General features: G+C 41.8%; 2 protein-coding genes across 8 annotated transcripts in view; one reads left to right on the top strand and one right to left on the bottom strand.

Moving 5' to 3' along the window:
* arhgef9a (Cdc42 guanine nucleotide exchange factor (GEF) 9a) overlaps positions 1 to 22,479 on the top strand; it is a 43,033-nt gene extending 20,554 nt beyond the window's left edge. For 4 of the 7 annotated variants that reach the window (XM_071457256.1, XM_071457253.1, XM_071457259.1 and 1 more), the window contains 10 exons: positions 4,912 to 5,091; positions 5,788 to 5,877; positions 7,019 to 7,219; positions 8,799 to 8,978; positions 9,361 to 9,593; positions 10,610 to 10,739; positions 12,132 to 12,263; positions 14,299 to 14,542; positions 14,897 to 14,965; positions 17,745 to 22,479. In XM_071457256.1, coding sequence (XP_071313357.1) covers positions 4,912 to 5,091; positions 5,788 to 5,877; positions 7,019 to 7,219; positions 8,799 to 8,978; positions 9,361 to 9,593; positions 10,610 to 10,739; positions 12,132 to 12,263; positions 14,299 to 14,542; positions 14,897 to 14,965; positions 17,745 to 17,920 — 1,635 coding nt within the window. In that variant the 3' untranslated portion in view covers positions 17,921 to 22,479. Of the gene's footprint in view, positions 1 to 1,271; positions 1,728 to 4,911; positions 5,092 to 5,787; positions 5,878 to 7,018; positions 7,220 to 8,798; positions 8,979 to 9,360; positions 9,594 to 10,609; positions 10,740 to 12,131; positions 12,264 to 14,298; positions 14,543 to 14,896; positions 14,989 to 17,744 lie in introns of those variants that run through there. The other 3 variants (XM_071457258.1, XM_071457255.1, XM_071457254.1) reach the window with 3 other exon arrangements.
* LOC139605618 (ankyrin repeat and SOCS box protein 12-like) lies at positions 21,681 to 26,199 on the bottom strand. The gene is made up of 4 exons (XM_071457260.1): positions 26,007 to 26,199; positions 25,286 to 25,609; positions 23,782 to 24,310; positions 21,681 to 23,682 (listed from the first exon to the last, which is right to left on the bottom strand). Exons 2-4 carry the CDS (start codon positions 25,568 to 25,570, stop codon positions 23,537 to 23,539), a joined length of 960 nt encoding a protein of 319 aa, XP_071313361.1. The 5' UTR covers positions 25,571 to 25,609; positions 26,007 to 26,199; the 3' UTR covers positions 21,681 to 23,536.
* Between the last annotated feature and the right edge of the window lie 190 nt (positions 26,200 to 26,389).

Genomic DNA, 26,389 nt, shown 5'->3' with positions numbered 1-26,389 from the left:
GATAGCTAGTGTTGTCTGGTGGTGGTCCTAGTTGTGCGGATACAGATCTGTGATGCTCTTACCTTTTCTGTGCTGACTGGAAATTCATATCCCCGCATATAAATATGTCCCCCCCGCCCCCCACGTCGATCTCCCTCTCTCCTCCATGTTGTATTTTGTGGATTATGCGCATGGATTACCTTTATTCAATAATAATTGGATTTTTAGATGAAAATTTGAATCTGATGGTCTGTTTTAACCACAGCCTGCTGCTGCGTCAGGACTTGTTTTTCCATTGTGTAGCCACCTCTACAATATGGCAGCTAATAGCTGAGCAGTGATCTCTCTCCACTGAATTAAATGTGATATTTGTAGCAAATAGCGGTGCAAGTGAGAGGTTTGTGCTGCTGATCATAGACTCTGGAGGATCATTGTAATCTCATCTGAACAGTAACCAATAGCAGGCAGGGCTAGGCCTATTAAAGGAGGGCCTCCGTCACTCCAGGTTTCCCCCATTTTAGATGCAGCTAAACTCAGCTCCCATTTCATAGCCCACAACACTCACATTTCCCCCCCTTTGCAACATTTCAATGTGGCACCTGTCTCTGAAGCCCACACATTATTACACCTGGTCACTAAATAGTGACTTTAAAAAAAAGGATCAGTATATGTGCATATTTCTTACAGATGAAATGTCCTCCAAGTGAAAAGGCTTGTCAGATGGAGATAAAAATGCCCATTTCCTTTCCTTCCACATGCACTGTCATAATCTAATAAAGGATTGGAGGCAGGTGTCATGAATGTTGAATGGATGTCAGAAATAGATATTTTAAAAGCCTATCCCAGAGCTGTCCATGACAGTCCTATTAATAGTGATGGCAGGCTGGCTAGGTTTTTTTGAAGATACTGTATGTGCTCTCTCACACTCAGGCTAAGTGCTATGTGTTTCTTGTGTGTGTCTAGTTAAGTGGTAAATGTTGTACTGTAAGTGTAGAAAAAATGTTTGGTGGCCATGTATTATGAACATAGATACCTCCATCACATGCTGTGGCATGTGGGCAGGTGTTTTCATCACTGTGGCAGAAGGCATAAACAGATTTCCTTGCAGGGACCCCCACAGGACTGTAAACATCACATCATAATGTTATATACTGTAGTGGTTATGGCTCATTTGGCTGGCAGTGATAACACAGTGCTGCTTACAGATGTGTGATCACATGTAAACATATGAACATGTGTGTGTGTATGTGTGTGAGCTAGTCTTGGGTGGGTGTTATTTGTGGTTCCTCTTTGAATCTGAGTCCTGCTCATGTCCCAGGTGTTCACACATTTGTATTCCCTCCAGGGCAGGTGCCTTCTAATAGAGTTCTGTTAAATGCTGTGCAGTCAGAAGTGTCAATGTGCGGATGGTGTGTGTGAGCAAGACAACAGTGTGTGTGTGAAGACGTGTGTGTATTTCTCACCGCTTTTAGGCAGAGCATCTTTGATTGGCTCCCAGACTCAGGGTATAAGTGTATTACATAACAGGGTTGGCAGACACAGGGAGGACGGACCGTGAGACTCACTCAGTGCGTCGGAAAGAGAAGCCTCTTTCTGGAATACAGCACCTTGTTACTCGACATCTCAGGCTCAGCTCTTACGGAGGACCAGCACCTCGACCGCTTCCAAAAAGGATTTAATTATCATGATTGTATGAACCGGACTTCTCCATGCATACACTCTCTGAACAGTTACATGCCACAAACATGGTAAGGCTGGCTAAAGGCGGCGTGTGTGTGTGTGTGTGTGTGTGTGTGTGTGTGTGTGTGTGTGTGTGTGTGTGTGTGTTTTTGCTCAGGGATGCTGTAGGTGCTTTGGTGCAGCTGTGCTATGGCTAGAGATAGAGGAGGATGTTGGAATGCAGTGGAGCTGCCAGTGCAGTGAATGCTGATGTGTTGTGCTGCAAAGATGATATAAGCCAATGAATCGGCTTTTTACTCTTACAAATTTCCTTGTCAGTCTCCATGTGTGTGCTTGAACATGAAAGAGAAAGCATTGTCATATATTTCCATGTATAGGGGTAGATTCCTCTGCATTCATTTGCATTGACCCAAATACAGGTTTTTGCAATTGAAAGACGGCAGTTTCACCCTCTGATCTTTGATGTTGTAACTGCATTGTAACCATAATGATGACATAGGTCATTACAGCTGGTAGACACACAGGTAATAATAATGAGTATTGTGGCAAGACTTCTATGTGTCTGTGTGCCATTTGATCAAGCTAGGTATGGGCTGGTGCTAAAGCAGGAATTGGGAAGATTGATTATGTAATGCTTTTAATTTATTCAGACATGTAGAGGGAAAAAGGATGCAATGTATTGGAGAGGGCAGTGCTGATCTCATTAGGAAGATGGAAGGATGAGGGGAAGGAGAGAACTGAGCAAGGAGGAACATTGGCTGTGAATGGATCTCTATCTCCCTCTCTCTCTCTCTCTGCCTCGCTCTTTCTGTCTGTTGCCCATATTACAGCAGATTGATGGGGACTGGAGAGATTGTGCTTGGAGTGAATGGGGCTGAAAATGGAGTGGTGCTGGGGGGGTGATGTGAAGGGGGGGGGTGGGGGTGCTCACTGCCAAGTCTCATCTGTTCTATGGGTGCTGTTTCAGACAGAGGTCCTGATGTCAGATGGTGACAGTCAAGCAGAACTGATTTGGCTTCAACTAGTTCTGCCAGCATGTTTTTTTGTTTTTTTTGTAACTATCCATTTGTGCAATAAATGATTTAAATCAAATTCCATATCCTCAATCAACAATGATTTTTTAATCTTTTTGAGCACTATTCATTGGTCCTGTTTCCATGGCAGCGTGACACATGTTTTTGCAGTAATCCTCCTCTCTTCCTGTAGTGGAGAGCTTTGAGATATAGGCTGGAGCTATTGTTACCCCAGCTCCCAGCACTATGTGATACCTGATTGAATCATCCTACTCAAAGACGTCTTTGATCTAAAATCTGCATGCAGAGGCCTACACTATTACATTTTACATTAACATGGAAATTAAAATGTTGGTGAACGCTGTAATGTGATTGGTTTGTCATGTTAAAAGCAGATATTACATTTATTCAGTGGCTCACTCTTTGTGTGTGCGTCCACTCCAGAACAGAGACACTCACACACCTAAATTTGGAAATATTCTGGTGCATCCTGAAGTGTCCTTGCCTCATCCCATCATCTTGTCAATACCAGTGAAGCATCCTCATCTGTCGCCATGACTACGGCTGTTCTTTCCCTTCCAGGCATGGACGTCCCTCCCTATGTTCACTCCTCAGCCCTGATTGGCTTATATCCCCTGTAGCTGTCTCAATAAACCATCAGGGAGGTATGCTTGTCTTCAGGTTGAAGGGGCAACATAGCTGCTGAGTCTGAGAGCTTAGATCCTCACGGGGGGGGGGGGGGGGGGGGGGTTGTTGGATGATACAAACAAACACACATACACACACAATCTGCTGTTTCTCGTGAACACTCCTCCAAATACACCGCATCAGCAGGAAGGTAGAATAGCATTTTTGTGCTGGAGTGATGAGGTGCATATTAAAAGGATTTCTCATCTAGGGATTTCGTTGTATAACAGGCAAAGCAATCTTCAAGGACTGAGGGAAAATATCTCTTGCTCCATTTGAAAAATAATATGAGCTCAATATTAATATGCAAAAGCCTTAATACAAGTAAAGAACTAATTTCATGTCCATCCGTGTGACAAACCTGTCTTCAGGCTTTTGATAACTCCTTACCTAAAGCCTAAGCAGCTCCTGTCAGGCTTGGTTAGCGCTGGCTGCTCTGCCCACAGCCCCAGGGACTGGATGCATGGTTAGCTCTGGACTGGAGAATGCTGATGAACACTACTTTGGAGAGAACAATTGGAACAAACAGTTGGAGCTGTGCCACAGATGCATACACAGGTTTAATGCATACAAAAGTGTGGCTGCACGTGCGAGTGTGCACAAGTGTGCGTATGCAAGTGCATGTGCAAGGTGACAAAGCTAAGCCCCCAGTGTGATGGATAGTGGTGCTGTTTGGTAGATGGATGATGTCTGACTCAGGTCCTTCTCAGGAACATTGTCCGCTGTCTCTTGTCCTTTAATGAGAACAACCTTTAGCCTCTAAAACCCCGGAAAGAATACTGATCACCTGACAGGGTCCCATGCACTTACAGCCTGTATCCGGTGCATGCACGTAAAATAACACTCTATTAATGTACATGCACACAGTTGCACAATTTCAACACTTATTTTAAGCGTCGCATAATGTCCACATTATTCATTCATGGTGTTAAAATCAATAGAAAAGATATGATGAGTCATCCTTCCATGTTTTGTCAAAGACTGTGCTGCAGATAAAATAACAAGCCTTAGTGACAGCATGAAGGAAGGGAGATTATCCCTTCACATTTGTTTGCTCCTCAGCATTTATATTACATTAACACATGTAATTATTCTAATATCATAATGGGCCAATTACCATCCCTGTGTGGAGATTGGTGCTGTGCTTCTGAACACTGTTGTTTCTCCACTAATGGCTCTGCCTTTTTTGTGTTGTCGTATTTTGTTGTGTTGTACACTGTGGTCTGTGTTAGCTATTGTGTTGCTCTATTTGCAATCCCTAAGCTGCCAGTGGGCCCTGGCTTTGAGGGTGTGTATTTGCATCCATTAGTAATCTGAGTGGGTTTAACAACAAGAATTTACACAAATTGAGGCCAAAATGAGGCTGAGTACTGTATTACAATCACTTTCAAATTTGATTTATATGCTGTTTAAGATCACGTGGGTCCGTATTTATTGGTCAGTGTCTACAGTGATGTTTATGCTTTTTTTTAGTGGTGTCTCCACAACAGTGGCTTCATCTAATGAGAATAAAACATAAGCTATCGCCTGTCTCTCCCTCCTATTTCTCCAGTTGATAAGTGGAGGTTCAATCGTCAATGCTGAGGCGGTATGGGACCATGTGACCATGGCGGACCGGGAGTTGGCGTTTAAGGCCGGTGACGTCATCAAGGTGCTGGACGCCTCCAACAAGGACTGGTGGTGGGGCCAGATTGATGAGGAGGAAGGATGGTTCCCTGCCAGCTTTGTACGGGTGAGTTAGCTGCAGCCATGGCTGGCCAGCGACCATAGACACAACACACACCCACACACATACAGAAATAGAGGCACATGAACATATGCATGAAAGCTGATAAATAAACATACTGGGAGGTGCACATGCACAAGTATCTTGTCATATGCACAAAAACACACACTAATATGCTTGCTCCACACACAGATACACACAGTTGACTAATGCTCTATTTTAACAATAGATAATACCCTAGAGATCAGAGAACAGCAAGCTAAGAACCTTTATCTGGTGTTCAGGGACAACGAAACAAAGATGCTGATGAGCCCCCTTTTATTAGTTTGGCATCACCTTCAACTCCTATCCTTGAAATCCACTTAAATATACAACGTGTTCACTTTACATAGTGATTATATAATATCACCCATATCTGAGCTCAACTTAACCCAACACTGCATCAACATAGAGGACTGAACCAGCTACTGTATGTTATTTCATTCCTCTTTCCCTTAAATTATTGAATAATTAGCATCCTTGTTGTAGGTGGAGGCTTGCACAGCAGATAACCCCTCCCCTCCCCTTCCCTCCCAAGACACTTCTCATGGCCATTCCCACCTGTCCACCCTTCCATATTCACTCCTGAGAGGGCAGGGCAGACAGGCTGACTGACTGTCAACCAAAAAGTATCTTTTTGTTCTGTCATTCTCTCTCTCCAAGGTGGAACCCCACCCTCCTCAGCCCCAAACAAAACAGGTTTTCTATATCAACCCCATAGCAACTCCACGGTTCCAAAACACCACGTCAAAGGTGCGTTTCCCAGCTTCATCTACCCATCCAGCCTGCCCGCCCACCCGCCCGCTCCAGTCTGTCCACGCAACGTACCCTCGACATTACCAAACATTAACGTTCCCATGACGTTATCACATCATCCTCAACGGGGTCGATAGAGAGGCAGAACTGATGAGTCAAAAGTAAAGATAATGTTAAATGACTTCTTGATGGCCTATACTCAAATTCAACAAGCGCATTCTCATAGAATTAGATGGATTTTGGAATCATTACTCCTGTTAACATTCATGGTTGTTTCCATTTCAAATATGGATCATTTTCTTCAGTACTCAGTATTTACTATTGACTCTGACTATTTCTCAGTCTTAATGCTGCGCTACTAGTTCTCGTCTGCAGTCAGTGCTCTACCACCCGTCACTCTGCTTGTCTGTGGCGCTGCATTTCTCATCTTGTGTTTGGCATTCTACCCGTCGGTTCTTTGATGTTCTCTTGGCAAACTGTGTGTCATCAGGTGTTGGCTGCTGGGCATCTGAAACCACGCTCACTTGGCCCTTTCTATGAGCGAGAGTGGAATACACTATGTATGGGGATGTGTGTGTGTGTGTGTGTGTGTGTGTGAGTGTTGGTGAGAGCATGCTTGCGTGAAGAAATCCTGATGTTGTGTGTGTGTGTGTGTGTGTGTGTGTGTGTGTGTATGCATGCATATGTGCAGGGGGAGATTTTATTTTCTTTGAGTCACACACAGGGCCAGAGTTGGGCATTAAATATCCTCTGGGCACCAGTTTCAGAAAGAGGAAAGAGGCTTATTTTAAACTCTGGAGTGTTTGGCAGTTTGTCCTGCACCTTTCTGACATACTGGACCAAGAGTCTGACTCACTGTCCAAACTACCAGACACCCTCTAAATGAAGCTCTGTGTGTGTGAAATAGATGTTTATGTATGTGGTGTGGATGTGTGTGTGATATGTGCATTCATGCTCATGAAGAGTGAGTGTTACCAGTTTTATGGGAAATATTTTGTGATATTAATACCTTAACACATCTGTTTACTAATGCTTTTTTTCATCAGATTGATACACTTATTATTTAACCGTATGCATTTCATATTCAAGTGCATGTGTGTGTGGCTCTCTGTGTGTGTATGTGTGTGTTTGTCTCCAGCTGTGGGTGAACCAGGAGGACGGGGGAGCAGAGCCAGCCGAGGGAACCAGCGAGGTGCAGAACGGACACCTGGACCCAACCAATGACTGCCTGTGTCTTGGGTCGCCGCTCCAGAACCGAGACCAGATGAGAGCTAATGTCATCAATGAGATCATGAGCACAGAGAGACACTACATAAAACACCTCAAAGACATCTGTGAGGTACTACAACACTTTCATACACACATGCTTACTGTGCATACTGCTGTTCCAGGCCGTGCTTTAATACCAAGGTACAGTAGCAAAGGTAAATGGTGAGGAACTGAAGCATGAGAGAGAAGCGGCAATTTGATGCTACACAAGGGTCTAGTATGATTTCTTAACACTCCCACATTCACACTTTTTTTTCTAGACATTTTTTTTCTTTGGATTCTAAAACAGTCCAAAAATATTGGTCTTTTTCTTAAATATGAAAACACAATATGTCATTTGTACACAATAGTGGCAACAGCCACACTTGGGGCGATCTGGTTCAGATTAAATTTATCATTATCTTATGAATCATGCCGAAGTGACAAGCTACTATTCACACCTAATAAAATGAAACAAAAGCTTTTGCCATTTCTTACATTTCAGCATAGATAACCTTTATAACCTTATAAGGATTCAAAACAGGACACACCCACATTTAAATCAGAATCTAAAATCTAGACATAACCATTATTATTACCAAACATTTAAATATTTTAACAATTTCATTTCTTAATTCTTGGAAATCATATATTTTTTAATTTAAATCTTTCACCAACATGGCATTGTGCAGCCTAATAAATGTATGCATGTACAGTACAGAGATAGTATTTATTCTATAAGCAATTATATCTCACATGGAACAGTTTTATCCGATGATTATCCCAAAGGCCACAATGACTGCTCTTCTGTCCCGGTTTGAAATAAAATGAGGTGGCTACATTGACTCACAAAAAGCTTTAATGTATGTATATAATTTATATTTATGACATTAAAATCAAGAAGTCAAAAGGAAGCAGTGCCACATGATAACTGATTTACAGCAGAAACAAATAGCTACGGGAATAAAACTTAAATGATTGTTGTATGAAGTTAATGTGAACTAATGAACAGGCATTAAGATTTCCAGGCATGACCAACCAACTATATTTTATATTATTTTTGTTGTACAACATATGCTCACACAATCATTTGTACTGTATTTTTTTGGTCTTCATCAGTCCACACATCACATTTCTCATCACTGCTTTAATTTTGATTATTTGGATTAAGCTTGACTTCAAGAAATAAAACAAAAAGCCTTAGCGTGTGTATTTCACAAAGACAACAGAGAGAATTCGGGGTGGTGGGGTGTGAAATAGCAGAAAGCTACCACTTACAGCAGATCTTTTCCAAAGCCTCAGGGTGTGCCAAAGCTTCAGGGCCAAAGCTTCAGGGCATTTAATTAACCACAAGAATTGGACTGACAAATTGGGACCACAGTTCAACCTACACAAAGTTGTATTTGACTCTATAAAAGCTTCTAGAGAGTCATAGTTCATTTTAATTCAAATGGATTATATTCAGAGAATGCTTTAACATGTTTTTTCTACAAAGAATTAACAAAACCAGGATTGAGAGTGATGAGATGAAAGAGACAAAGGAGTAAATTGCACATTTCTTCAGCATTTTCTGATTCAGTCTTGCAGCCATATCACAACATAGGAGCTGGCACTTAAACTGTGCATCTTCTTTGAAAACCTCACAGTCATTGTAACCCATATTGTTGCAGGGCTACCTGCGCCAGTGCAGGAAGCGTGTGGACATGTTCAATGATGACCAGCTCAAGGTCATCTTTGGCAACATCGAGGACATCTACCGCTTCCAGATGGGCTTTGTTAGAGACTTGGAGAAACAGTACAACACAGAGGAACCGCACCTCTCTGAAATTGGACCATGTTTTTTAGAACACGTAAGTTAAAGTGCTATCATAAGTGGCTTCCCTTTTTTTAGCACTGATAAAAATTAGGATGAAAAATTAACAGACATTTACACACTGTCCAGCTGAGAGCAGGCATAATTGCTAATAATTGTGTTAGGCCTGTTATCTCACGATCAGAACTTAATTATCTCGTCATCTTGAGATAACAGTTAAGTTTTGGAGATAATTAAGTCACAAGCAAATAGTTTATCTCCAGATAACGAGATAATTAAGTCATGATCTTGAGAAAACAGCTCTAATAAGAATTTTAGCAACCATAGCCGTTCTCCTGTACATATCGGCTTCTCCCCAGCATGTTTTATTGAAAAGAGGATTCATTGATCATGTACCTCTGTGCTCCTTTACTCTACAGCAAGATGGATTTTGGATCTATTCAGAATACTGTAACAACCACTTGGATGCCTGCATGGAGCTGAGCAAGCTGATGAGGGATGGCAGGTACCAGCACTTCTTCGAGGCCTGTCGCCTCCTCCAGCAAATGATTGACATTGCCATAGACGGCTTCTTGCTCACCCCTGTCCAGAAAATCTGCAAATATCCACTCCAGTTGGCCGAGCTTCTCAAATACACTGCACAGGAGCACAGGTACTGTACGCTGTGGCCGAGATCACATTTAATCTGCTGAATGTGTTGCTGGATGATGGCAGTTCATTTGTTTCCAAAAAGAATCTATTACTGGTGTGTCATTGTGTTCCAGATGCATTGTGTTGTTGTGCAGCTGTTGCAGGTGTTGGGTTTATTCTGCTGAAGCAGCGCTCGTCCATGCATGAACTGAAACAAATGTTGTTTGGCTCTGGTTTTACCAGTTTTCTGTGAATGTTTTAGAGGACAACATTTAATGGAAGGAATCTGTACAACAGTATGGCATTTCATAAGCAAGTCAGATCATTTTCATATCAATTCATGGCCTTGGGATCATTGTGTAGAACTCAGTATATAAATGAATTGTAGATTAAATATGAATTTGGGCTTTTGTTGGCACACATACAAGCATCAGCGTTACACAAGCTGCATGCACAGCACAGAAGAACAACACACAATCTAAACATTTGCAGATGATCTCTCGTGAACAGACGCATATGCGAGCATCCAGATGTGCAAACTCATGCGTGCAAACCCACAGAAACATGGTGTAAGTGATTCAGCGTGTCTCAGCCAGCTCCAGGTCATTCACAAACCACGCATTCCCAGCCAGAGAGGGATAGGTGCCAGCTCTGCCAGCGAGGCCTGCCAGATCACAGTGTTTGACTGTTAGGAGCTGTGGAGAATCTGCCAGATATAGGCCTGCTCTCTGTCACACACACAACACTGTCACACTCACACACACACACACACACACACGCATTATCTTCCAAAGTGAGGATTGGATCCGTAGCACATCTAAGCCAGAGGGATAAATCCAGCTCAGTTAGCAAAGACGCAGTCAGAGTTAACTGTAGTCAGAGAAAATGGCTGATTGGAATTAAATAGTGGTGTGTTATTTTGACTGTGCTCAAGCAGACTTACTGCTGTTACTTGAGTTTATAACCCCTGTCTTTAATAGGCTACTCTGTACTACTACTGACAACATTACAGTCTTACATTGTAAATTGTATCCATAGTGACTATCGATACGTGGCAGCGGCCCTGGCAGTAATGCGGAACGTCACTCAGCAGATAAACGAGAGGAAGAGGAGGCTGGAGAACATCGACAAGATCGCCCAGTGGCAAGCCTCTGTTCTGGACTGGGAGGTAAGTGCTCATCCTGACTGTGGTGTGGTTTTACTGGCTCAAGCTGGTCTGCTGTCTTTAGTCCATATGTTTTGATACAGATTTTGCCTAAGGATGGATGGACTTACATTTTACTCTATGTATCACCAAACCTAGACAGTTTTACCCAACTTCAAGTTGCCTTTGTGTTTGTATATGTGTTTAAAATGTTTACGTCATCTGTGAATTCCTTAATATTTTGCCTTTAACAAACTTATTTAAAAAATTTCCTTGACTGTCAGGCTTTCAGACTCAGACATAGATAGGAGGCCTTCGCTAGATGCAGTTTTAAACAATCTCAAGTATGCTTTAGGAAAACATCATCTTTTTTATTATGCTTGGATTTAAATTTTTAAAATGTTTTCTTTTTAACAAAATGAAAGGACATCTTTTAGACCAAGACATAACCCTGCATCGGATGACTGACTGTTTAATATATAATGCATTTTCAACATTTTTTAAAGAGGTATTCCAAAAGTTATATTTAACAAAGTTAGGATCCTTGTAAGAGACACATTAAAAAAATAAAATAAAAAAAATGTCAAAATCAATGCAGCAGAAGCTGAGATATCTTGAATTTTTACACTGTGTCTCAATTCTTTCTTACTTCTGTTAGTGCACTTACATGTAGCAAACTCTGTGAACTATGTACTGAGGTAGTGCATGAATTTTGACAGGGTGGTCTTAGGCACTTACAGGAAAATGCAATCTCAAAATTTGACCATGACTGTCATCTGCCAAAATATTTCTCACTTGACTTAAAAATGATCAATTTACTTTCCTGTGTGTCGAACTTTTTCATGCAACATGGAAATGAGGCCATTGGCGCCAACAATGTGTGCTCTTTCCTCAGCCGCCATTTTCACAAGTTTGAAAATTTGAAGTTTGAAATTACATTGCCCACCCATTTATTTTCCATCCCCTTCCACTATAGCCAAGATGGCAACCACTGGCGACTGATGGCGACCAAGTGTCCAGCGTTGTTTCTCGTTCTTTTGACCATTTTGAGAAAAATGCAGCACCATAATGCAACTTGATAGCATTTTTTTGTGACACCTCCCCTGCGTGCAACCCAGCCATGTGTTAATAATGCTATGTCCCAGTTCGTAAAGTAGACTAACTGTAAAAAACAAATATATTTTCCAAGTCCAAGCTGAGATCTCCCTGATGACATCACTATGACATCACTGAGGTAAATTCCTCAGACTTGACAAAGCTCCCTCACAGCCACAGATAACACACACCTGTTTTCACAGGATGAGAGGAGTAAACTGATCTTTGCTGTGCCAGGAGTTTTCTTTTCATTTAGTTACTGTGTATCTGCATTCGCACGCGTGTGTGTGTGTGTGTGTGTGTGTGTGTGTGTGTGTCTAGGGGGATGATATCTTGGACAGGAGCTCGGAGCTCATCTACACTGGGGAGTTGTCATGGATCTATCAGCCGTATGGACGCAGCCAGCAGCGAGTCTTCTTCCTCTTTGATCACCAGCTGGTCCTCTGTAAGAAGGTAGGTACTATCACTCACTCTCTCTCTCTCTCTCTCTCTCTCTCTGTTCACTTTCTATCTTTTATTTGAAGACTTTGTTGGCTGAAAACGGGCTGATAAGCTAAAACTCACCCTCAGCCTGTTGTCTTGAAAGTTGTGCTTCAGTGTATCAGAGATGGTTGAAGACAATGTGACTTCTTCAGCCTTACTCAAGAGCTGCAAATAGATTACATAATGCTGTATGAGACACACCAGTGCTCAGTGAAGAAGCGTTCAACTCCTCAGCACCTTTCACAAAATGGAGCTGTGGTAGTTTGGACTCTAATGCACCAGGGCTGTGCTCTCCTGTCAGACGGATGTTCACGCTCGGCTAGACTCAGCAGTACATGCACACAAAGACACAGATGCACACAGACACTTACGCACAAAAACACGCAGAGGCTGAATAACTGCCTCATCACACGCTCACACACGTGTACAGAAAGAGGAACAATCATTTCACCATTTCACACGCGCAGAAAAAAAGAAAATAAGACATACTAATACACTGTCTTTTTGTGTCTCTATCTTTCCCTCTGTCGTCATCCTCCCCCCTCTTATCACATGTGAACATCTCTGGCACCAGAGATGAACTCCAGTATGTCTGCACACACGTGTGTAAGCTGCTCTGGTCCAATAAATAAAGTCCAAATCTGCAAGACACACCACATTATGAACTGTAGTCTTTGTTCTACACTTCCTACTTCAGCGTCCTCAGTGCAACATGTGTAATGGCAGCCCTCAGGGTGTGTTAGTAGCACATTGCATGTAGGCTTCCATCTTTTCCTCTCATCTCTTCCTTATCAGCACATGAATGGGGATTTGTCTGTGCATGCTTGTTAAAACATCCCTGTTCCTTTTTTATTTTCCCTTCCTTGACCTTGGCACTGGATGTTATTTGGTCCTGAGGCTATGGTCATGATGCGGATTTATTTTTACGTGGCAGTCTTCTTCCTGCAAGTTACATGAAGTGACATCAAGTTGTGCTTGTTTGTGCTTAATGTATGAAGAGCAGAAGCAGTTATTAATTGATTAGTTGACTGGCAGAAAATCACTTGGCAGCTATTTTGATTATTGATTAATCAATATAACTCATTTTTCATGCAAAAGTGTGTGCACAGCTTCTCTAGTGTGACAATTAGCTGCTTTTCTTTGTCTTACATGACAGTCAATTTCAATTTCATCAAATTAAAAGACATCACCTTGAACTGTAGGAAAATATGATGTGCCTTTTTAACTCTTTTGTGATGTTTTATAGACCAAACATTTAATCTATTAATAGTTGGCAGTAGGGCTGCACAATAACTTTATTTAATGTTATCAAAATTGCAATATGGCCAAGTGCAATGCCTAAATCGCAGGAGCTGCAGTTTTTTGGACAAAGGTAAATGTGTCACAACAGACCATAAACAAAGTGTTGTGGTGCTACAGAGGCCTATAAACCATATCTCCAGATTTAAAGGAACATGCTTGTTTGGTACAGACCCAACAAAAATCACATTACAATCGTTAAATTGTAAAAATGAAAATGTAAAAAATCGTGACTCATATGACAAATGCAATATATATATGATTTCTTTGCATATCATTCAGCCCTAATTGGCAGATAAGTTGTTGATGATCAATTAATTTACATAGTTGTTTTGTATATTTTATGAGGCTACAGTGGTTATACAATCAAAAACGATATTAATAAAGTCTGTCAACAAAGATGGAGCATTATAAACTTGTTGTGTTATAGTGCACTAGATTGGGAAAGCCTCTGTTAAAATAGTATTTCTTACCTCTTCATTTTTTGTGATCTCTAGTGAGGAGCAGATTTACTGAGAAATTTGGCTTTCTGCAATGTGTGTGGAAGGTGTTTGTATGTTTGGGCAGCAGATGGAAGAGGTTGCATAAGACAGGCTCTCAGGACACCAACGGAAGGCTGCTTGTTGACACCTCTAAGGTTCAGCACACACACACACACAAACACACACAAATATATTAATGGACAACCTCCTCTCCTCTTACCCAGGATCTGATACGCCGGGACATCCTGTACTACAAGGGCCGCATCGACATGGATCGCTACGAGGTGCGGGATGCCATAGACGGGCGTGACGATGACTTCAACGTCAGCGTGAAGAACGCCTTCAAATTGTGCAACAAAGACAGTGAGGAGATCCACATCTTCCTGGCCAAGAAGCCGGAGGAGAAGATCCGCTGGCTCAGGGCCTTCCACGAGGAGAGGAAGATGGTGCAGGAGGATGAGAAAATCGGTTAGTCACGCACATCTCTGCACCTCCCTGTTTGGAAAGCAGGGAGGTGCTTTTCATTCACAATGGATACTGGAGCTTCCATCATGTTGTGTTTCCTGAAACACAGTACATGGGGATTTTTTTCTTTAGCTTCCCTGTATAATGAACAGTGAGTGTGACAGTCAGGCCTTAGCTCTGATTGGCTGGGTCATGGTCAAAATGTGTTTTTTGTGCTTTTATTTTGAGAAGTTAAAGCTAAACAAGGCTTTAGCTGTTCTTAAGCCAAAGTAAAAGGCAACCTCTTGAAACTTATTATGTCTTTTTTTATACAATCTGTGGAACATTTGTCCAACGTACAATCTCACTGTTGTTTAGGTTTTGAGATCTCTGAGTACCAGAAGCGGCAGGCGGCCATGACAGTGAGAAAGGTGACCAAACAGAAAGGTGAGGCAACAAGAAGATATCAGGTGATTTCCTTTTTTTTTTCTTCGCTGCTGTGCTCTGTCTTCTCATCGCTGTTTACTCTTCCCTTAACCTGCTCTTTTTTTTTTCACTTTCTACACTTTTTTTAAACACGCACACTTTGTTTATGAATGGATCTAGACTAGCCGTGTACTAAGTAAGCTAGAAAAGTCATGTCGTCTCATTACACTATATTACTTTCAATATTTTTCCTTTGAGTTAAATGTCTGTCAGCCCATATATGAGGATGACTTGATATGAGTTGTAAAGCAGCTGTTAAGCATCAATGAAAAGACAGAGGGCTGTTTGCATGAACTATTGAGTTTAAAGGGCGATACCAGTGCTCATGACATGCGGGTCTTGTGTCACGCTTGTCTTCACATGATTTCATACCTCAGACAACTGTTTGCATTTTTTTCTTTTTTTGAGTTAGGGTGGTTGTTGGTGCTTTTCACCTCCAGTAACATCCAGATTGTCAAAGAATACCCTTCATAAAAAAAACACTCCTCAATCTTGTAAGTTTATACTTACTTCAGGGGTGCACAGGTGTTGTGTAGTTTTATTACAGCATCTAAATTGTAGAACAAGGAGACTTTACTTTACAACTGCATTGTGTAATCCAGCACAATTGAATGACCTGACAGTGGCGCCAGCAGCTGTAATTCTGTACCCACTGTGCATACATTTTTAAAAATGATTTTATTTGTCTATTTAGCTAAATTAGCGAATCTGTCGCCTGCTTAATGCCGACTTTTTCAAATATTTTTCCCAAAAATATTAAGTGTAACAAAAAATGCTGTGTGCTACTGCTTTACAATTAGTATTAGAGAGGAAATCAGATGACATGCAGCAAAGGGCCTCAGGTCGGACTCAAACCCGGACTGCTGCGGTTAAATATAAGACTTTCTTAAAGACCTGTGCTCTGCCAGGCGAGCCATAGGATCACCAAACTGTATGGTTACTTTTCTGTGTTGAAGGTAACCATGCATGTTTTTTTCTCACAGCACACAAAGCTAGTCTACCGGTCATTGATAAACTTCTCCATTCCACTTGTAGGCTCTAACTAGTTTGGTTTTACTTGATATTACATTATTCACAGCACAGGATATGAGACAAATTTTATTGAATCAATACAGGACGCAGCATTATATCTTCAAATACAGAACGGTTGCGTATTATACAGACGATCGTGTATTATATGAGATGGGTGGCGACCCTATTGGAAAACCTAAAGGTAGCCTATAAGCAGACCACCAGGTCTTGTGTGTACTATGAAATATAATCCCGCTGGTGCCACTGTGACCTGACACTTTAAAGTCACGAGAAAATGGAATAATTATGTTGTTTTGAATTTTTTATTTTTTTCTGTAACACAACATACTGTATGTATAAATACAACAGCAGTAACTCCAGCAGTTACCAGCTATCTCAGTAACAGAAAAACATGTCAAACAAGTTATTCAAGGACGCTCGATCCTGACAGAGTCACAAAGACAGAGGACCCACATGCTCAAACTGCTGGTATCATCCTTTAAGATTTAGCCATTTTAGTGCTAGGCTAGATGTTTGTACATTTACCATTACTGATGTTCTTGCTATTGCCAGTTTCACAATAAGCATGACCATCCATTAAGGTATTGATTAACCAATGACCACTGCTGGAATGTTCTCTCTGACGTTAGGATCCCTGTAGATGTCTGTCAGAAGTAAATGTTGTGTGTTTCTAAGTGCTGTATGTGTACATGGCTGGCACAAGGTGAAGTACTCTCTTGAATTTCAGATTCATTTATAGATTTCATCTTGAGAAAGAGGGCCATGTTGTATGGACATGGTTTGAAAATGATAAAGGTATATGCATTAGAGTTCTCATTAGAGCTAGCACAATAAGATGCCATGGCAACTGCTAAGCAGCATTGGGAGGTGTTGTGATTAACGTTGGCATTGGAGCATGCAGTCACTGTCCAATCTGTTTACAAGCATTATCTTGACTATCCAAAATCAACAGGTTTCACTAACACAAATACCTTGAACCCTTCTAACTGCTAAAACAGTGTTTTAACCCTAACAAACGACACTGTTTCTCATCTTTTCATGTTTCTCTAAGATGCCATGGCAACTTTTGAATATTTCATCTCCAAATATTGATTGTATCTAATTTTTAATTACACTAGCTACACTAGTTGTGATGCTTGTAGACTGTAGCTAAATGACATTGTAGACTGTAGTTAAACGCATATTAACAGCTTTCTGTTGGCTCTATTTTCGCCACTCTTGTGTTCTCAAGTGTTGAGGGTGCTATTCAAACAAAGTGCTGTCAACAAACATGGAGGAACAGTGTCCCTTGTCCAAATGCTTGGTGTCATCATTGTATCAGATGTAATCTGTTAGTTCTCTTGTTTGCCTGCCACAGAGTTTGATTGAATAGCATCTTTAGTCTCCCTTGTGTCATTGCTAGAGCTGAATTCCACTTTTCTTCCAATTCAGCTGTCATCATATGATCATAATGTATCATATCTCAGGTTTAATATGCAGGAATGTTAACACTGAAGGCTCATTTCGTATGTCTTTGTGCCTGTTTTTTTGTGGAAGCATGACTTGATGTTGTGTTGTTGCGTCTGCTCCAGATATAATACTGACAATGTTTCCTCTTTGCTATCCACCTCCCTTCTTTGTCTCTTTTGCTTTGTGCCCTGCACTGCCTCCTTGTCCCCCTCTCTCCCCTCACACCCCCTTCTTGCTCTTTTTGCACCTGCCTCCCTAGGTGTAAACAGGTGCACGCCCCCCTCATACCCACCCCCCCAGGACCCCCTCAGTGCGGGGCAGTATGAGGTAACGGAGGACATGGCACAAGGAGAGGTTTTTGAATTCAGTCAATCCAAAAGAGGCCAGGCTCCTTTCTGGCAGAATTTTAGTAGATTAGCTCCATTTAAGAAATAGAGATACACAGACTCTTCTGAAGGACCAGCTATTTTTCTTAGAAGCACTAAACACTGGATGATCATGTCCCATGATGAAGAAAAATACAAAAAACACACATACACAAGAGACTCCGAAGTTAAGGACCAATGTCAATATAGAGTGTGATTTGAAGCAGCAAGAGGACTGAAGACTTGGATTTAAAAAATTCAGAAAAAAATAAAACTTTACAATTCATATATGTTAGTAATGTTCTTAGTTATCATGCTTCTCCAGCTGAGTCAGCTGTCATGAACTCCTTCCCTCGGATTCTGCATATTCACGCCATCTGAATGTCCTGGAGTTATTGAGATTGTTATATGATTTCATTTTTATCCCATCATCTGGAAAGAAACACGAGGCCAAGCCAGGTCACTCCCAAGAGTATGATTGTGTCCAAAAGCTGAGATCTTGCTGTGCTGCTATGTGAGATTGCTTGTTGCATTCCTCTGAATGTGAGATTGAATATTGACGGGCCTGTGGCGCACAAAGGACCTGTGAAGCTCAACCGTCAGCGCCACCTCTGAGTTAGATCCATCCCGCCGCTGATCACAGGCTGGTCAGGCCATTTCTGCTCTACTGATGTCTGCATCTGGATCTCGCCCTCACTCTCAACGCTCCATCCTCCTTTCTCTAGCTGTCTGCATATCGTAGGCCTCTCTTCACCGAGTCCGACGTTCACAGCGTTTCCCTCCCTCTCTGCATCCCTCTCTGGTCCTCTCTATCGCTCTACCCACCTGCTCAGCCTCTGTGAGTCAGTGGCTCTCAGAGGAAGAGCTTCATTCTTTTGGAAACCTGCCATTGGCTATGATACGATGGGTCAGGGAACAAATCAATAGTCGGAACATCACTAGAATATTTACGTCCTTTCACCAACCACTTTTGACAGGGTATTCACATCCGATCACGCCGAGGGGCTGTGGGTTGCGTTTGACGGAGGGCTTGCCGCTCAGATGAAACAGCTGGGAGCAGGAGATAGGCAGGCTACCTATCCCCACTCCCCCCCCCACTCTCCCCAGAGACCACCCCTGTAGCACTGTGCTGGCAGCTCACTGGGTGTTTGGAAAGAGCACAGCCTACCTCCGGAAATCCACTGAGAGAGAAAAAGTGAAGTTGATGCATTGGCCAAGTTTTAAAATAATATCTTTTTCATATCAGCTGTAAAAAAAACAAAAAAAAGACTTCCGTCAGTTGACTTAATTATTTTGTATTGCTCACACTGTAAAAAGCACAGCACATATTCAGTCTGAGGAGTACTTTTTCTCTCATTTAAGACGGAGCAATGGAACAGTGTGAGAAATTAGAAAGTACCCAAACCAGCACAAGGGGAAATGGTCAGAAAAACGGCAGAAATTATAAATGAAAAGGACATTTATATCAGTCAGCACTGAAAAAACGACACGGCAGAAAGGTGAATTTAATCTGTAGCGTGCAGGTGTCCTCTGACAGATTCATGCATCTCTAAAGGCTGCAGCTTGAACAATCTTGGCACCCCTCCCCGTCACATTGTTTTCCAGATCAGATCTGTGTTCTGGCAGTCAGCTGTGGCACTGTTAAGTGATTTGCAAAAGACTGTGGCCTGATCAGATTGATTTGTTTCATCAAAAAAAGTCCCCAAAGCTGCTGTGAGAGAGATTCCGCCATAGAGTCCTTCAGCTGAGGCGTAAGGAGCGAGAAGGAGAAACTACGGATTTACACACATCATGAAGGTGTTTTCTTTTCTACAGTTGGAATGTAAGTGAAACATCTGTCCATGGTTTGTGATCATATTTTGACCTCAGATACAGAAGTACATTTTGTGTTGAATTATATCACCTGATGGACAGTACATATACAGTATGACAACTTGTGCAATGTGATATATCATTATATATCTTCACTATTCACTGCAACGTGATATGAAAGAGTTATATATCGTTCTATGTCATTTGTTTGCCTTCTTACAGGCCTTATAACCTATTGGAAAAAGACCTTAGAATTGCTTTGTATGTTGTGTAATTTATGTTTTGTTTCAGTAAAGAAAGTTGAGAAATGGGTGAGTTGGCTGCTGGTGTCTGTAGAGATGGCTCCCAGTGAGATTGTTTTGGAAGATAATTCCCTCGTCTGGCACAGCAAAAAGATATGGTTCCCAGGCCATGATAACCTCAGGTCCCGTGCTACGCCCACCCCACATCCCCAGCAACCCCCCTCACAACCCAACCTCCCAACTCCACGCCTCCACCAGTACCAACATTCACACACAAGCATGCAGGCTAACACACACACATACATATAGACACACACACACACACACACACACACATAATCATGCGCACTTGCTGGCCCGTTCTGCTGCGGAGAGGAGAGATGCTATCTAACAGTGCCTTCCAGCATTCCACTAGTGATTATCTATTCAGTTTCACAGGCAGATTTGAATTAGTCATGTATTTTCCCTTCAGTGTGGGACTTGCATCTCTCTCTCTCTCTCTCTCTCTCTTTCACTCTCACTCTCTCTCTCTCGCTCTTCCTTTCTCTCTCTTCCTTTCTCTCTCTCTTTCTCTCTCATACACACTGGGAATTCCTCGTTCCCCGGTGCATGAGATCAACTCGGACAGAAACTTAGAGGTCAGGCCTTTTCCATATGAGTAGATACTGTGCTGTCTGACTGAAACACTTTAAAACACCTTATTATATTATATCACACTTACATAGCAGTAATTTTATTGCACAAAAAGAAGTTAATTCTTATTTCAGACGTTTAGAAACTACATAGAATTCCTTTATCTATTTAACATGCTGAGAGATGGTTTAATTTGAATATATAGTAGGAAACTGATTTTCATTAGTAAAGTTAGGTTTCACATTTCAAAGTATATTATTAACAGTGAGTTATGAATCAAAAGAAGAATCATCTATTTTACCTTTATCAGCTACACACTGTAAATACTGTAAAAAGAACAGATCATATATTTGGATATTGGTATTTTGCGTTGGAGACGAATGTTGTTCCAGTTCTAGCGTGCGGTAGACCTCAGTACCAGGTAAATGCATGCTTGTGGCATCCAATATTTTGCATGAGACTTAAGACAATTCTTAACAGATTGTTTAGTTTCATTTAACTTCCAAAGGGATTTTTTTTTCTTTTCCCACAACACGGAACCATTCATTTGTGAACCCATACCATCTCACTAAAGGGAGTTCTTTTCTCTGTCCACCTGTCTCCTGCTCACTTCACTTTACAGGTTGTAGCTTCTGTTTTTATTTATTGTCAAGTAGAGGGGAAATATCATTTCCTCATGCTGAATCCAAGACTGAACTGTTGATAGGTGAAATGAAAGGCACTGATGCTCTCCATGCCCAGATATTATGGGTACTATATCCTTAAACCTTTATTATTATTATTATTATTATTATTATTATTATTATTTCTTTTCTTTGACTCCAACCTACACTGTCATGGTCCAACCTGCTGGTTATTTTTTTGGAACGCCATTAACAGCTGAGGCAAAACGGGTATAATTTTTCTATGACAACAGTGAACCAAATAGGAGTTAGCACCGATCATAGGTGTTTGTGTATAGATTTGTAGTCAAGCAGAAGAGCTGAATAAATGCGAAACCTCTTGGGATGAGCTAAAAATAAACATAATCCTGAAGACACACACACACACACACACACAGTACTGCATTGCAATTCATATCATGCTCTTGTTTCAAATGGCAAATGATTCTTTGAAGTACAATGATTTGACAGTACAAATTAATTCTTCACTTGTATTTATTGAATGCAGTATTAAATAGCAGCATTTTGGCCACATCGTTAAAAGGATGTATATATTGGTTTTATTTTTCTTATATAATTATCAGTCTGACCTTGTAAAGCAAGCTGAGAGGACAGCCTTCTGAGCAGTTGATTTTTTTTTTTTTTTTTTCAATCTCTTTCCGGTCATTAAACCAAGACAGCCAAGTGGGCAGACTGTCCAGAGTTTGCTCAGATTTCTGTAATTTCTTTTAGTCCAGGGTGTACATGAGCCAGTAACCGCGTTCACTCACTTTTAGCATAGCGACATCTTCAGTAGGAACTCCTTGTGGTTGGTTATGCAGTCCCGAGTTGTTTCAGAACAGTCAGGGTACAACAGAGTCTTCAATGAGCCATATGTCGATGTGGTGTTCAGTGACAACAAGGTAAACAGAAGACTGACATCCCACTTTTCAAATCTATTCATTGTATATTACCATCTAGTTTGAGGTCTGGATTTTTGCCTATCACAGGAGAATTTACTCACACTATCCACATCCTTTGTCACCATATGCAAACATTTGTTATTTTCTTTCTTGCAGCCCTTTGAGTTTGATTATTTGTTGTAGAAATGAAAAACCTTAAAAATAATGCCTATTCAATCCAGAAACTGTGAATGGGAGAGTGGAGATGTCAACTGTATGTACATTATATGTTTTGATGTAATCAGAAGCACTGGGAATATGTTGTACTTCGCTGTAAAAATCAATCCATATCTGATATAGCTGTACTTTTGTTGAAAATAAAACCTCTACAGAACTGCGTGTCAAGGCGTCAAAGTGTGAGTGAGAGCATTGTGCTGGGTTTCCTGTCGTATGACATCACTTCCTGTTTGTTAGGCCCTCATTCCCAACAGCTGACACATTAACTCCTGGACATAATACAAATGAAAGGCCGTACTAAGAATTAAAAACACAAGATTAGATAAGAACATCATCAGACTGGTGTTCACAAGCCACAAAAGAAAAAAAAAATCCAACAAACTTCTAACCACAAATTGTACCCTTCAAATAACTACACTGTAATCAATAAGTAATGAGACTTATGCAAATATATTCTCCCAGTTGGCCATGCTGAAGTGCTGGCTGATCGCTCCGCTTCCTAATGTTTTGAAGTCCACAGATGCAAGACTGTTTTGCAGGCGAGATCTAAGACATCCTGGTGTGATGCAGACAGTATGTGCGTGTGTGCGTGTGAGTGCTTCTCCACTCTTTGAGTCTGGATATCTAAGCAGCTGAAGTGGGACTACATGTGATTGTGTAAAGATGCCTGTAAAAAGGACATCACTAAAGGTTATGCAAAGAGGCATTAACAGATAATAAAAACTGCCCATGAGAAGCCTCATGTGGGGACGAGAGCAATGTGCAGTGTTACTGTGGTCTCTAGTGGTCAGCCATGGTGTTGCACTGCCCAGGGACATGGCAGATTTTTCTTGACGCAGCCCTTCAGGATGATCTGTTGTTTGTGGTTGCAGAAGACACTTCTATCAGCTTTACAGAGCTAAAAATATCTATGTAAACTAAAGCTATTTAATAAATACATCTACAGGAAGTCACAAACTTAAATCTTCATAAGTATATAAATGATTTAAAAAAAAAAGAATTTACAGCACTGGGACAAGAACAGTGACTTCTAAAGGAACCAGAGAAAAATGTGAGACAGTGTGCACTTTCAGATTGGTTGTGTGAGTGTCTGTTATCTTTTCCAACTTGGGGTGAAAATATGGCAAAGCTAGAAATCCATTGTCCAGTGATGAATGTACAGCAGCAAGGTAAGAATAGAATTCACTGGCCACATCTCTTGATGCTAGCATGGGCATCGTCATATGAGTTCAGAGGTGTCATGCTTCAGGTAGTTTCTCAGGATCAGAGGAATGTCCAAACCGTCAATAGCAGGCTCTTTATTAGCACAGGAGATGCATCTTCGAATTGCCAGCCGAGTCTGAGACATCAGTGTTTTGGGACAAACTGGAGCAGAGACAGAAAAAACAATGGTGGATCAACATTTGCATTTCGAGAGATTTCACACAACAGCTCCAACTGAATCTACCATCATCAGCGTCTCACCTCTCTCCTTGAGCAGTAGAAGCAGAGCTTCATTCTGCTTTGTAGTCTTGTCAATGATCAGTGTAGGTAGATAAACATCTGCTCCAAAGTCTATAAGAAGCTGGATGTACTCCACCCCACAGCCATAACGGAGACACACCTCCAGAACTGTCTTTGGCTGCTTTATCCTGGCCAACATCTTCTCATCTGTGCAGTTGTAGTTGGGGTTGGCTCCATGCAGAAGGAGCAGTTTAAAGCAGTCCAGGTGTCCATAAACAGCTGAGATATAAAGGGGCCCCCTGCAGGTTGTGGCATTGGATGCCCACTCTGGTACTTTGGGCCTGACGTCCACCTCTGCCCCAAACCGTAGCAGCTCTCGGAGCACATCCACATCACCCTCCCGGGCGGCAGTCAGCACCGGGGAGCAGTTGTTGTACTGGCTGCCATTGGGATCGGCCCCGGCCTTCAGCAGAGCAACAACACAGTCCAGATGTTTCCCACTTACAGCTGTGAACAGAGGCGTCTGGGCCTTCACATCCAGGCTGTCAATCTGGATTCAAACACAGTACAACACCAACATGGTTTAGCACTAGGAAACACAATCCAGGCAAAATTGGTTTGATGATCTAAATAGTTTGAGTGGTACTACACAGGTCACCACCTTGCCACTAACTTTGTCCAGCTGTCACTTGGTGCTGGGCAGCTAGTGTACAGTGAGTTTAACAGAGCTTTTTCACTGAAAACAGCTGCCTATTGTATCTGGATAACAGATGATAACAGCAGAGTTAGATGGACCAAAACCAGAACTAAAACATGCTAAAAGGGTGCGTAGGACTGAGGTGAACTGCATTTGGGTAATAATTTGTGTGGGCTTGTCACTACTAGTGACCTCTTGTATATTGCACATAATCATTTGATCCATAGTTCATATTAAAAAAAATACTAATTCATGCAGCTTTGAAGGACCAATGTGTAGGATTTAGTGGCATCCAGCCAAGCATGTAGGAGAAACTACAGTGGTCTTCAGGTAACTTAAAAACACAAAAGGCCCTCCCTAGAGCCAGTGATTGGTCTGTCCGTTCTGAGCTACTGTAGAAACATGGTGGTGCAACATGGAGGGCTCCACAGAAGAGAACCAACTCGCTATACAGATATGAAGGGCTCATTCTAAGCTAACGAAAACGCAATGAATCTTAGTTTCAGGTGATTATACACTGACAAAAACACAGTTATATATATTATAATTTCGTTTCTGTCAATAAATCCCCCTGAATCCTACAGACTGGTCCTTTAATGCGCAAAGTGTAAAATGTGGTGAAAATCTCACCTCTATGCAGGAACTATGTAGGAACCTTTCCCGGCTTTTGAAATGTTTTGGTTATTAAATAGAATATTTGGATCCATTACACCCACCAGCAGGCGAAGCTGTAGTGCCCCACCCGCCCCCTCCACACCCACTCACAAAAATCCATCTCATCATCCTAATTTGAAAGTTGCACAACAAAATGCTCTCCCTGCATCTCACCTCCGCACCGTGCTCCAACAGCAACTCCAGGCACCTCAGGTGTCCCAGAGCGGCAGCAGTGCGCAAGGGTGTTACCGGCACCCCCCACCCACTTCTAGCATTGATAGACCTCCTGTAACTCTCCTGGGACAGAAGGTCGGAGAGCAGAGTCACGTCGTCGCTGCTCACGGCGTTGTTCAAGGCCTGACACTGCTCATTGTCCTCATCCTCCTCCTTAGGCTGCAGCAGGGAGAAGATCTTAGAAATGTCCATCAAACTCATGTTGACAGCTTGGCCCAGAACCATAATGTAACTTCAGGCTAGTGCAAGTCAAAGCCCTTCCATCTGCAGTGACAGAGAAAGACGGTGATGCACCCAGACACATACACAGCTGAAATACTCTTGTCATTTTGAGTTATTTTTGTTACACATGGTCCCTCTACTTCAACTTAACACATTTGCCATGAAAGCTGATGACAGTTTCCTACCATGACCATATACTACAAAGCCAATGCAGTTTGTTTACATGACACAGTTACTGAATAACCAGGAAATCACAGTAATACAGCACACATAGACAGGGCAGACGTGATGTTCATGACTTCAAAACCACATACGAGTGCATTTTATGCATAGACACACAAAATGAATGGTTTCTCAATAAATGTCCTCAGACTTAGTAGAAACAAAGTTACAAGGTTTGTGTTAACAGCAGCAAAGGTACACACACTGTAACACTTACCTCGCCGTGTTGCCAGCTGATGTTATTTCCAAAAGTATATAAATAAGTTGAAATATTTCAAATGTCCATTGTCACGTGGAGAAAGAAAGAAAGAAAGACAGGCCCTCCAAGTAGTGTGTGATGCTTGTTCAGAAGCTGTGAATTGTGAAAAGTGTGTGTGTGTGTGTGTGTGTGTGTGTGTGTGCGTGTGTGTGTGTGTGTGTGTGTGTGTGTGTTAGCTACAGAGGGGGCAGAGCTCCTTTCTGGGGGGTGGGGGCTAATTTTAGGCCACAGATGGGCCTGGCTAAACTTCCATTCTTGGAGAGTCAAGGCACCGGTTTATAATTAGAAAGGTGATAGACTTGTGACACTCAGTCTGTGATTGGTGAGTGTGACTTTGTCTT

Source organism: Trachinotus anak, unplaced genomic scaffold (genome assembly GCF_046630095.1).
Source record: "Trachinotus anak isolate AG129_WGS33_773 ecotype Australia unplaced genomic scaffold, CSIRO_AGI_Tana_v1 ptg000021l, whole genome shotgun sequence".
NCBI classification, from domain to species: Eukaryota; Metazoa; Chordata; class Actinopteri; order Carangiformes; family Carangidae; genus Trachinotus; species Trachinotus anak.
Note: the sequence above shows the minus strand (reverse complement) of the source record. Positions and strands in the feature narration are given on the sequence as shown.